Consider the following 12,613-nt stretch of genomic DNA (forward strand, 5'->3'; position numbering starts at 1 on the left):
TTCAGCCTCAGAGACAGGGACACTGTGGGACTCTGGCCTCAGATTTGCCCTGGGCTTAAGTCGGGGCAGCTGCCTGGCTCGGGTGTGGACAGGGGACAGGGGAAGTAAGAGCTTCCAGTCATACCAGGAGTTGTAATGCCCAGAGCCTCACACTCTGGGATGGCCTTGGTGCGGCCAGAGTCCCACAGAGGGGACAGCAGGACAAGGGCCATATGCCAGGGTATGGCACAGCACAGCACCAGCTCAGTGATGGCACTGCCAGGAAAGGATGGCACCCTATGCCCTTGCAGCCCTGCCCAGCTTACTGGGACTCCTGGGGCCCTGCGAATACTGGTGGCCATGAATACTGATGACGAGTGTGGGCAAGGGGACAAGCCACGTAGACAGGGAGGGGAGAAGGGCAGACGGGCCTAGAGCCTCAAACACTGCAGGAGTATTTTTACGCAGAAATGAGATGGGGCCTGGGACAGGTCCTGGGTGTCGCTCCCTCTCCTTGCAGCCTTGGGGGCTGCAGCCACAGCATCACACCAAGGGCCAGGAGTTACCTCAAATCAGGGGGGCTTGGGGGGTGTAAGCGCCTGGCCCTCCATGGCTGCTCTGCCCTTCCCAGTGCTGGCTGAGGGAAACACGGACAAGGGCTGGAGGTGTACCCCAGGGGGGCTGAAGCTACGAGCCCACTCGACAACTCTGCTGCTGCCAGGGACTCGTTGGGCTCCTGGAGTGCTGCCCCTCAGAACTGAGAGCACCAGCACAGCCCTCTGGGGAAAGGATGCACCCAGCCCAACAGATACTGAAACACTCATGTCTGAGATTAAAAATAAACGTTAAAAAAATTTAACAGAATAAAAGACAGGGGTGGATCCTCCCACTGCTGGTGGGGCAGAGCCCCAGGCTGAGCAGACTGGTCCCTGCTGCCATGGCTGGGCAGGAGCCACATGGGTGAGGAGGCCGCAGAGCGAGGCTGGCCGGCGCCGGGGAATCTATCCTGCTGGTGCTGGGAAAGCTGGTTTCACTGGTCCTGCAATCCAGACTGGGAGGAAAGGAGAATTTCCCACCAGGGACCAGCTTGAGGCAGGGCCCTTCACTGGGGTGTCATTTGGGACAGGAAGGCTGGTGTCACAGGGAGGATGGGTTGGAAAGCGACTCATTTTTTCTTGGCTACCACGCGGTACAGCGTGAACCCTACCAGAGCAGTCACCGCGGCTCCCAGAGCCACCCGGAGCCAGAAAGACGCGGCTCCCAGCTCCACGGCGTTCAAGTGGCTGCAAGGAAAAACAAATCAGTGAGTGAGGTGCACAGCGACGGCTGTCCAAACGTCAAGCCCCTTGACAGCCTGAAGCGCTTCCATCTCAAGCAGGGAGGTTGGGGTGTCCCTGGGGGAGTGAAGGGAGCACAGCTCCAGTCCAGGGGATCCAGCCCAGGTGACGGCAGTGAGCAGCGAGAGGCTCCCCAGCCCCATGAACCACAGCACCCGCCACCCAGCATCACCATCAAGCCAAAGGATGGCTCTCCGCTCCACTGCTGGGACGGACGTGGCTTTTACCCTCCCATGGTCTGGAAATAGCACACCAGTACCTAAATAATTAGTACGAGCAAGGAGGTATATAGCTGCCTTTCTAGGTCACACTGCTTTTACAAGTCCGAGTGCACCGAGACCCAGAAGCAGATGCAGGCAGACACACTGGCACAGCCAGGGACACCGACCTAAGGGCAGCAAGGGAAGGAGCTCAGTCCTGCCCGAGTGTACACATTCCCTTCCTAAACACGTGCTGGCCTGCATCAACATGCTCCTCTCCAAGGCGGAAAGACATATCCATTATTCATTCTCCACTAAATCAGGGGAGAACAGCCAATCCCTGGCCCTCCATTACGCTGTTATTTATTTATACCACATAACCTAAGATATATTAAGAATATTTAAATTTTAATACTGCAGAGGGGAAAAAAAAAGGTGTCAGCTCTAAAAATAAAGTTGTTTATTGAAAAGAAGCTAGAGGGAAAACCACTCACTAGTAATCCCACCCCATCTTCCAATGCACTCACATGTTGTCCCCAGGAGGGCTCTGACCCTGGTGTTGCACTGACCCCCAGCTTTCAGCCCCCTCTGTACCTCGAGTGGAGCAATGCCACACGCAGATACATTCTCCTTCCCAGATCTCCCATCACCACCCACGTCCAGCCTGGCTGTTGCCCTACACTGTTACCCAGCCCTGTCCAGGTGCAGTGCGTTCCCCAGGGAGGCTGTGTGAACAGAGGTCTTGCTTCACTGACCTCTTTTTCAGTCTGATTCACCTCATCAGGAGAAAATAGCTGCCACCCTGCGTCTGCAGGCCTCAGCAAACTAGGCTGGCTACTCCCTTCAGCATTTTCTTATCTGAGGCTTCAGAAATAAAAACTCCTGTGGCATGATCTATCTAATAAATCTCCCAGAAAGACACACAAGGCAGAAGAGAGCCAAGCCCCCTCTGCTCTCTCCAAGCAGGGGAAGAAGTCGCCCTTTTTGTTTCAATTATTTGTATGAGCAGATGACACCAAGAGCTAGAGAGAAACCAAGTCAAAAGCAACGTGGCAGAGGCAGGGTTTGGATACAAGCCCCCCTCCCCAAACTGTGCTCCCAGCTGAAGATACTAACGGGAAGGTGGCAGCAGTGGCCAGTTTGGTGTAGATGGTGCTGCCGGGTGGACCCTGGCTGTGGCAGGAGAAGAGGAAGGGTGGTGGGAGACAGTGCTTGTAGCAGAACTCGGCAGGGGAGAGCCCGGGCTGCTGACTCGCTTCTGGCAGGTCTGTCTTGGAGGCCACAAAGACGCAGGGGATCTGGCTGTCCACGTAGTGTTGCTGCAGAGACACCAAGAAGTCCCAGCAAGGGGTAAGTGACCAAACCCTGGGAGATGTGAGGCTGCCATGCAAGGGCTGAAGTCCCACAGGGCCCCTGCCAGCTACCTTATAAATACTGGCACAGTAGCTGAAGGATCTGGGGTCGCTTGGGTCATAGATGAAGCAGGCAACATCGCAAGCTGTGTCCGATGGCTTCAGAAACTTCGTGTCAGCACTGACCTCATACAGCTGGGGCAGGAGGCAAAAGGATGCGTGGCAAAGCACCGTCTCAAGAGGATCGGCTGTTTCTCTCCCCAGCACACGGACTGTGCCAGTGTGACTGCAGCCACAGCCAAGCCCAGGGGTGCTGGGATGGTGCTGCAGCAGTACAGGGGAGACACAGTCCAGCCCTGCTGCAAGCCAGACACAGCAGCGGTTCCCTCTTCTCCCTCACTTACTATAAGGTACTTTTCCTGGCCGTTGACCTGCACCGTGTTGATCGCGTAGAGGGATGGCTCTCCTAGCTTCTCCTTCTGGGCCTGCCACCGATGAAAACACCGTCTCAGATAGCAGGGAGGAAGAGCAGTGTTTGGGGGAGGGAGAGTATTTGACACTGCCCCAAGCCCCCGTGCTGTAACAGCCACCTGAAGGCCAGCTAGCGACTGCCACAAGACGGGGGGCATTTGTAACAAGCAGGGAAAGCCCCCATCACCTCAGGGAGATACAGCTGCCCAGGAAAGGCACAGCCCCTCCACATCCTTAAGACAACCAGAGGGAGTAGACCCACTGCCTTAGGCAAAATTAAGGATGCAAGAGCCACAGCAACTGGGACCACCGGCACAGAGCAGGGTACGAAGCCATTTGCTGGGACACAGGGGCCTGGCCATGGGCAGGGAGGTGCCGTCACACAGCAGATTGCTCAATGGCCTCACAGCTCTGCCTCCTGCTCCGCAGGGCAGCTGGAGAGGGGAGTGGCCACTCACCGCGAGGCTCCTGCCGAGGAAGGCCTGCAGGAAGGCAGACTTGCCTGCGCCTCTGGCTCCCAGCACCTTGCAGAGGAAGACGTTTCTCTGGGTTTGGCCTTTCTCCAGGTCGATTCTCTTCTCCCGGGTCACTGGCAGGAGAGAGGCTGGGTGAGTGAGAGGAGGGACCTGAGCTGCAATAGGAGGGGAAGGCATGGCTGTACCTGTGAGGGCTTGCGTCTGGGAGTCCTGCTCCGAGAGGATGGGATAGCCCAAGTAGCCCAGGCACTCCAGGCAGTGCCGCACATCCAGGTAAGCCACGAGCCTGGAGGAAGAGAGTGCACCGGGAAGCCGATAAAGTCAGCAAGGGCTAAACAATGCAACTAAAGCCGGGGGAGAGGGACTGTGCTTACGTCCACTGGCAGAGGAATCCATGCAGGGAAAGCAGGCCTTTATCAGTGGTGCATACCGTGTTGTAGAGCTTGGGGCCCCAGGGCACGCGGGGGAAGACACTGAAGAAGTTCTGCAGCTCTGTGGGGGAGAGGGCTCCGTCCTGGTCCTGTCAGAACAAAGGAGAGTCAGGAACTGAGGCAGGATGGCCTACACACACACCAGCAGCTCTCTGCAGCCACACCAAGCATTGCTGGAGACTGCAGAGTGTCCCTGCCATACGAGCCACCCTACTTGATGCTGCAGAATGACAGGGGTGCTTTCAATGGCATAAATCAGTTGCAAGCAAGGCCAGAGCTGTGTGAGCGTGCAGAGAGCCTGTACCCCAGGGACTGCCATCAGTGCACAAACGACAGGCCGATTCTGCTCTGTGATTGCAGCTGAAACTAGTGTCAGCCCTGCTATTGGGGCAGGACTCATCCACACTCATGCCACAGCCCTGAGCTGCAGTTCCTTGGCTTCCCTGGGGCCAGCCACCCCACAGCAGCCTGCATCGCTCCAGCCTGGCCTTCCACGCTGCAGAGTGAACTAACCCAAGGTCTGTGTGCAGCCACCAGGCCACTGCCCACCAGCCTGCCACATACCAAGGCAGCACCTTCAGGCTGGTGTGCTGCAGGGCCACACCACAGAGGAGCTGCGGGCATCTGGGCAACCAGGGACATCCATTGACTCCATGCTGCTACTCCCCATGGCCACAATGCTGCCGTACTCCAGGTGCACATCAGCATCTGAATAATTAGTCCAAGCATGCAGATCCAATACATCCCCTTCTCTCTCTCTCCAAAGAGTCAGAGTATGGCACAAGTCAGTTGCTTTGTCTCTCTGTCCCTCCGGCCTGGCACTCCCTCCACAGTGCTGGCAGCCACGCAGATGCTTGTGCTTGGTCTGTGGGTGCTGGCCAGCAGCTGTGCCCGCTTTTCCCTGTCACCCCACATGCTGCAGCCAGGCAATACAAGGGGCTACATCAGTTTGATGTTACCTCAGACCCATCTTCTGAAGGCCCAAACTTTATTGGCTGCGCACAACCCCATGCCTTTGACATGCCATCAGACTACCTACAGCTTGCTCTGACCACCTCCTGCTCCCAAAGCCTCAGCAAGAAGCTGCAAAGGGCGTGCTGTGGCAGAGGAAAGCCCTTCACTGGCACTATGTCTGCTCCCTGGAACAGAGGGGTGGACAGAAGAGCAGCTACACTCAAGCGTGCAGGCCTAGCAAAGAGCATCCCCTCCCCAGGCAACTGACCGCGCACTGCCCACCTTGTCATGCTTCTCAAACAGCCGCTGCAGGAACTGGTAGCCTAAGTGGTTCAGCTCCGTGGAGCAGCCAGGGGGCAGGCGGAACCTGTCACAAGAGACTCAAGTGAGCAGCTACAACACCTACTCAAGCCCTGGATGAAGGGCAGCATGTGAGCATGTCCTTGGCCAAGCCAGATCTCCCCCAGAGCACACAGCTTCCCGCTCCCTCACTGCTGAAAGCCAGCAGTTGTTTCCAGGCCTCGCTATACTCTGACGCAGATTCTTGCTTTGGGTAGAAGACCTCGAGGGTGCACAGTGGCCTCCACATTTGTGCTGCCCAAGCAGCCGGGGAGATGACGTAGCCCCTGCTCTGCCTCGAGCTCAGGGCTTCAGTAGGGCACTGCACTGGGGTGCTTGCCACCAGCACAGGCCATGTTGCCTCCCCGTGCAGCCTGCTGTCTAAGGAGAGGAGGCAGCTCACAAGCCAAACCCTTTCATTGCTGCAAGATCACCACCTCTGGGGTGGCAGGCAGCAGACAAGAGATGGCAGCTGCAGTATCAGCTGGTAGGGGTATGCTGACAGATCACTGCTCCCGACAGGGCTGTTCTGCCTCAGCTCAGGCAGAAACAGAAGAGCCTTCAAAATACCCTTGCTAATGTCAAGGGAAGTCAGGCATAGGCCTTCATTCCTCACCTCCTTGCCTGCCTACATCAGAGCCAGCAGCACAGCCAGTGGCTTCAAGGCTCACTGTATTCATCCCCAACCCCATTTGTCAGCTTCAGCCCACAGAGCAAGTTGAGGAGCATGAACCTGACCATGAGCTAAGGGTGCAGATTCAGCCTCAGCTGAGGAATGGGGTAGACCCCAGGGTGTAGAAAGGAACCAGCAAAGGTGCTGGGGAGCCTAAGCTGCACACCACAGGGATGTCACACCTTACACACCCTGCCACACAGCAAGATACGCACTGTGGGTACAGATAGTCATCCGTCAGCTCCAGCTCGTCGTCATACCCGAACCGGCGGAGGATGGTCCAGGTGGTTTCGTGCCGGCCCCTCTGGATGAAAAGTGTGTTGAGGAAGAGAAAGCCTGCAGGAGAGATCAGGAGGTTCAGAGACAGTGGGACCAACTGAGCATTCAGCCTCAGAGATCCACTCCTCAGGACCACGTTTCCCTGGGAAAACAGTCTACTTGGACAGAGAGCTCTAGTAGCCACAGCAGGCTCAGGCTTACTTTGACAAGAGGGACTAATTAGGCTTGGAATTAAGAGACAGGAGGCTCAGCTCAAGGACAGGAACCCTTGCAATGTACTGAAAGAGACAGGTCCCTCCATCCCTTGCTGGGAAGGACCCCAGAGCCCTTGTGCTATTACCGTTCAACGTCAGGCCATTGTCCTGCACCCCGTCTGTGGTATTCTTCCACACAACCATCTTCACATCCTCCAGGGCCTGGGGAGCCAGTGGGTTTCCAAAGCAGGACTTCTACCTCCCAAGAGAAAGAAGGTCATTGTCAGCAAAGCACACAGACAGCACAACTCTCTATCTTGCCAGCATCCTTCTCCCCTGGCAAGGAGATGGTGTTTCTAGGAAAGAAAATCCACCCAGCTCATGGATTACTGCCTGGACTCTAACCAAGCCCTTGTTCTTCAGCATCCCAATGAAGTATGACTCCAAACGTCTCCAGAGCCTCCTGCTCTTCCCACTGCAGAGCAAGCTTAGCACAAGCTTAGTAAAGATGAAAGACCTATGGATCCCCCATGTGCTTCAAGACACACCCTACAGTGCTTTAACTTAACTTTAACTGCAATAGCAGAAGTACTGCATGCAAAAAGGATGGCTTTGTCAGAAGAGGGGCAGTCTTTCTGCCTGGCATTGGAAGGAAAGGGGACCCCAGGGACTTTCTACAAGGGACAGGGGAATATCTCCGCTCTGCAGCCAGTTCTACCTGGAAGTAGTTGAGTTCATCATCACTAAGGATCTGGTTGTTATCCTGGTCTGAGAGGTTGAAAATCCGGGTCAGCGCTTGTGAACATGCAGGTTTCAGCTGCAAGAGACCAACCACGATGACAGACACAGGGCACCACCTCGAGCTTGGCTCTTCCTCCTGCCTCCTGAAACCACACGTGTAGAGAGGGGTTCCCTTCCCACACTCGCTGGGAGCACGGTCCAGCTAGGCCAGTACCGCAGCCACCTGGGAGCTGGGAGTCAGAAGCAGGACAGCCCACAGGGAAGGTTTCTCCTGAACCCTTCCCACCATGGCTAACGCATGGTCTGGAGCATGAGGGCTTCTACCCCAACATGCCCCTGGACCTTGCAGCTCTCTCTGGCCTGGACATACCCAGCTGGCTACACTGAGCACAGCTGATGGATATTTTCCCCTCTGCTGGCTCCCCCTTCTTCTGGCTGCCTCGGCCCAAACTCTCCACTTCTCTACCAGGGGCAAAAGCACAACAAACCAGAGCGCTGTGACAGGGAGGAGAGCTCTTCAGGGGCTGCAAGCAGTGCTTCCTACCTGCTTCTCCTCTGGGTCATAAAGGGGGGCAGTGGGGTGCAGCACAGCTTTCTGGGCGTAGTAGAAGAGCTCAGAGATGTTCTTCAGGTTCTTAGCAGAGCACTGGGGATTCAAAGGAAGAGAGAGCCCTGTGAGTGGGGACAGAGCAATGTCTGTACATCACGAGGAAAAAACAAGAGGGAAACCTCTTGCTCATGCTCTGCCCATTCCACAGCCCCAGAGCCAACAAGGGCTGCACATAGCTCCAACATGAGGTAGAGAGCTGGCGTGGGCACTGAATCCCACTCCCTGCGAGGAAGGCAAAGGACAGAAATCCTAAAGCACAGGCCCTCAAAATCCAGAGAAGGGCACTTCTGCAGAGTTAACATTAGCAGAGCAGATCTCCACAAGCATGAAGGCTCCCTGACTCATGCCAGACAAGTGCTTCTACCCCTCAGGGAGGCTCTACATAATCCCTCCAGTTCCCTCACCTCCACGCAGGTCTCTATTTCTGAGAACTGGTTCATGATGGGCAGGATGACATCCATGGAGCTCCCCACCTGCAGGTCAGACTTGTTTCCCACTAAAATAATGGGGATCCTGGGAAAAAGAGACAGTGTCAGAAAGCACGACTGAGGCCATCTCTCTCTTGATCCCAGCACTTCCCCAGCCATGCATGCTCCTGGGCAGCTGGCTGGGGAGCCTCCCCACCCTCCTCTACAAGGTCCAGAGCAGTCTTCCTGCCTCCCATGCCTGTGAGCATACATCTGGACAAACAGACTGCCTGATCCCGCTTATGCTTTCACCAAGCAACAATATGTTTAGGAGTCTTTAATCCAGCACAGCAGCCTTCTGCCTAAGCGATCCACACACAGACTGCGGCTTCTGTGCTCCCATATTCCCTTGCCAGCCTCCTCTCTCTGCCTGGCTGAGAAGAGCTCAAGGGGGGGAAGGAACCTTCTCCCATGGCCCTCTGCCTCAGCTATATCTGTGAGAAAAGCCTCCATGTCCTTTTGCTACAGGGATTCTGGTCACAAGCCACAAAGCTGGTTTGATCTGAGCAACCTCTGCACAATGTAAAGGTAGTGGGGACCCCACAGCCTCCAGAATCCCCCAAACCTGCACCCATGGGATGCGGACCATGCCACACACAGTACCTGGAGCCCTTTTCAACTTCCCCGTTGACCATGGGGATCCACTTTGTACGAATCTGAAATGCAAGCACAGGGAAAGGCCTGTCAGTGCAGCCTGGGGAGGGAAAGGCAGCTCCCAGCACAGGAGCTGCAGCCTTCAGCAGGGCCCTGCAGCCATCTGCTCCCCAGCATTCCCCTGCACCAGCAGGCAAAGCAGACCCAGGGATGCTGGATGCCTGCAGAAGGATGTGATAAACCTGTTGCCCCTGGCACGTAAGAACAACAGCACACGTGGGAGCAAACTTGGGCTGTGCTCAGTCTGCCTCTGCTTGCAGAAGTCTCAAACCCCAAAGTCCCACAGGGCTGGGAGGCATCAGAACCCACCCACATCAAAAAGCAATAGCAGCCAGGAAGGACCCAGTGCTGGGAACTCCTCCCCCTCTGATGCTGCTGCTGGAGCAGGGCCTCTCGGGGCTCTGGCAGGGGACCCGTTACCTTCTCAATCGTGGCCTCCTTGGTGACATCGTACACCACGCAGACCACATTGGCCTGCAAGAGAGAAGCGGCAGAGGGTGGTGGTGAGTGAGGATGCTTGCGGTGCATCCACCATAGCCCAGAGCAGCCTGAGCCCGAGGCACAGCCCTGCTGCAGCTGAAGGCTGGCCCCACGACCCCAGCCCCCCACGCTGCTGGAGCACTGGCGCTGAATGCCGGCAGCGGCGGTTGAGTGTGCGTGAGCGTGCACACGTACACACAGCCCTCTGACAGCAACAACTTGCCTGCTGTCAACACAAGCTTTGCAACGGGCTGCTTGGAGCACAGACTTGCTTCTCTGCTTCAGCCCCTGTCCTGGAGCTGCTGTGAGTACATCAGTCTCCATGCCTGGCACGCAGCTCCGGTTCCCCGCTCCCACACTTCACTGTCCCCCCTGCGATGACTTTGCCTGTGCCCCATGCTGGGCCAGTGGCCGCTGCCCTCCTCCCCTCCCCGACCCCGTGCAGACAGTGCTGACACCAAGGCTTTATTTGAAGCAGACAAGAGGGATCACTGGCCCTTTCAGGGGAGAGTTTAGTGCTAATCCTGAGGATACACAAGGGTTTAGGCAGGATTTCCTGGAGCCATTTTAAGCCTCTGTATACTCTTGCTGTCTGGGTGGAGGGAGCAGGACCCCCATGCTCTCCAGCCCACCTCCTTGCCCATTAGCTACTAAGATGGAGAGATCAAATAGCTTTGCTCATGCAAGAGGTGCAGGGGAGAGACTGTTTTATTATCCGTAATCAAGAGGCCCTCCTTTGTGCAGAGTTGAGGTTAATCCCAGGGCAGGGAAGAGCAGCTGGGCCCACCCCAGCCAGGCGGCTGGATTATTCCTCCATGGCTGCTCCTGGGGATGTGGGAGCCCTCATCCCTCCCTGTCCAGCACTCCCCAGGGCTGCAGCTCCCAAATCAACTCCTCTGTGCCACTGCTTCATCAGACAGCCACAGAGACCTAAGGCAGGGAGCAGGGGAGTCTCTCCACAGATAAGCAACTGCTTCTCCCCTCTTCTGAGTCCATTGGGAACATCCCAGGGCTAAGAGTACATTATCTGCTCAGCAGCCTCCACTGCTCTCCTTCTGGAGGCTCCCCAGAGGGCTAGGACAAGTCACATACAACAGCTTACAAGACAGAGAAAGATTAAACAAACCCCTAAACAAACTGATAGCCACAACTGCCTGTGCATCTCCAAGTGAGTAATGGGGAAAGTGAGCAGCCACATAGCACTCGCCAGCTGCAGGGCTATGGGCACTGCAGGCTCCTGTCCCACAACACCCCCGTCCAGCCTCACTCACCTTAGCAATCTCCTCCCGCAGCTCATCCTCCGTCTGCTCCAACTCTGAAAGGGGAAGAGAGCCATCACCAACCACCCACAACAGCAGGGACCCCTTCCCACTCCCCTCATCAGGACAGAGAAGCAAGGCTGGCAAGGAGAGAGGAGGGACAGGGCCCTACCTGAGTAGTCCACTATGTGCGTGGGGACCTTCTCAGGGGTGACATCAGCTGGGATCGTGATCTCCTCTGCACGAGGGGGTACCTGCAAAACCACAAGACTCCAGTCCAGCCAGTCATGCCAAACACAACTGAGAGGACAGGTGACAAGGGAGTTCAGATCCCCACATGGCTGCTGCTCAGCACCCTCCCTGCCAGGGTGCGATGAGCTCCAGACCACAGATCGCTCTCGGCCCACCTGGGCTCACTATAGTCCAGCCTTCGCACACTCAGCGTCCCTGCAGCAAAACCTCCAACCGCCTCCCGGCCCTGAGTCCTCCCTCAAGACGCAGCTCCTGATAGCGTCGAGTGTCGCCAGGGAAGCCGGCTTTCAGACAAAGCAGTGCTGCCACCCCCACTACAGCTCTGGAGATAAGCCCTCAGCACTCCCCCAGCTCTCCAGCCTGACCTCTTGGCAGCTGGGAGAAGCGTTAAGCTGATTGCCTGGGCTTTGCTGTGAGAGCATGGGAAGATGCGTGGAGTCGGTCCTCCCCTGAGCCACCAGAGCTGATGCTTCCCAGCGCAAATGCCGCAGAGGGCACCATCTGCTCCCAGGCAGAGGGAGAAGCCACCTGATAGCCAGACCAATCCCTGTTTCCCCATTCAACATGCAATGGGACAGTGAGGTGGCGAGCTGCAGGCTCGAAGGGGCACACGCAAGGGGGCTGGGTGATGCTCCTTGCAGGTGGCCCAGCTCAAAGCACCAAGTCTGTCTCCAGATACATGCAGAAGGGCAGGGAATGTGGCTCGACCCCTTCAAAGGGCTCTGTGCCCACGCCATGACAGCAAGGCTGGGTCACGCATACTGCTGCATTGATGGTCACAGAGACCCTCAGCCATAGCATGCCAGCCACAGCTGCAGGGAGCAGGGCCCTGGCAGGGCCCTGTGCCCCTCCCCAGGGCAGATGAGGCCCCATGTCAGGGATTAGAACACAAACTGGAGACATCACCATTTCAACTAGAGCTCTGCGTGCTCCTCATAGGCTTAAGCTCACCTAAAGCAGCCCTGTGGCTGTCACCCACCTCCAGGGAGCTACACGCACTCCCCAGATGCCCCAGCCTTGCACCAGTGTTGCTAAGGACAGAGCTGTCCCACTGCAGGGCAACTGGGGAGGGGACCCAGGGTCACCCCCCCACCTCACGCTCACCTCTTCAGGGAACTCCTCACCCACCAGAGCCATAATCAGTGACGTCTTCCCCACCTGGGCTAGGAAAAAAAGGGAAGACATTGGCACCGGCTGGACAGTCTCTGAGCAAGACACGGGCAGCGGCTGGTGGCTGCCAAGCCTACAGCTGGCGATAATCGCGCCCGGGGCGGCTGGGCCCGCGGGCGAAAGGGACGTCAGTGCCCTTGCCCTGCGGGACACCTCGGGCCAGAGAGCGGTAAACTTCAGCCCGGCGGCGGGAAGCCCGGGGCTGCTGAAAGGAGCTGGCAACAGCAGCTGGAGGGCATAGCTACCGGGGCCGTCACGGTGGGGGACACATCTCCTTGCCCTGCCGGCCGCTCCG

At 57.0% G+C, this 12,613-nt stretch overlaps 1 protein-coding gene across 1 annotated transcript; it reads right to left on the reverse strand.

Moving 5' to 3' along the window:
• Positions 1 to 1,144: 1,144 nt before the first annotated feature.
• RHOT2 (ras homolog family member T2) lies at positions 1,145 to 12,306 on the reverse strand. The gene is made up of 18 exons (XM_010194137.1): positions 12,253 to 12,306; positions 11,069 to 11,150; positions 10,909 to 10,952; positions 9,578 to 9,631; positions 9,107 to 9,159; positions 8,441 to 8,549; positions 7,971 to 8,072; positions 7,404 to 7,502; positions 6,832 to 6,940; positions 6,428 to 6,548; positions 5,483 to 5,567; positions 4,190 to 4,335; positions 4,001 to 4,101; positions 3,798 to 3,928; positions 3,273 to 3,353; positions 2,941 to 3,063; positions 2,633 to 2,835; positions 1,145 to 1,262 (listed from the first exon to the last, which is right to left on the reverse strand). The coding sequence occupies exons 1-18, from the start codon at positions 12,283 to 12,285 to the stop codon at positions 1,145 to 1,147; spliced, it is 1,794 nt and encodes a 597-aa protein (XP_010192439.1). The 5' UTR covers positions 12,286 to 12,306.
• Between the last annotated feature and the right edge of the window lie 307 nt (positions 12,307 to 12,613).

Source organism: Mesitornis unicolor, unplaced genomic scaffold, assembly GCF_000695765.1.
Source record: "Mesitornis unicolor isolate BGI_N332 unplaced genomic scaffold, ASM69576v1 scaffold46221, whole genome shotgun sequence".
Classification (NCBI taxonomy): Eukaryota; Metazoa; Chordata; class Aves; order Mesitornithiformes; family Mesitornithidae; genus Mesitornis; species Mesitornis unicolor.

Bases quoted from the DNA above. Each gene is read 5' to 3' on its own strand.
- RHOT2 (XM_010194137.1), bottom strand. From the start codon at position 12,285: ATGGCTCTGGTGGGTGAGGAGTTCCCTGAAGAG. The intron at 4,336-5,482 runs GTGGGCAGTGCG...TTGTTCTGACAG, and splicing joins TGTTTGAGAAGCATGACAAG to GACCAGGACGGAGCCCTCTC. The intron at 3,929-4,000 runs GTACAGCCATGC...CTCTCCTGCCAG, and splicing joins CCAGACGCAAGCCCTCACAG to TGACCCGGGAGAAGAGAATC.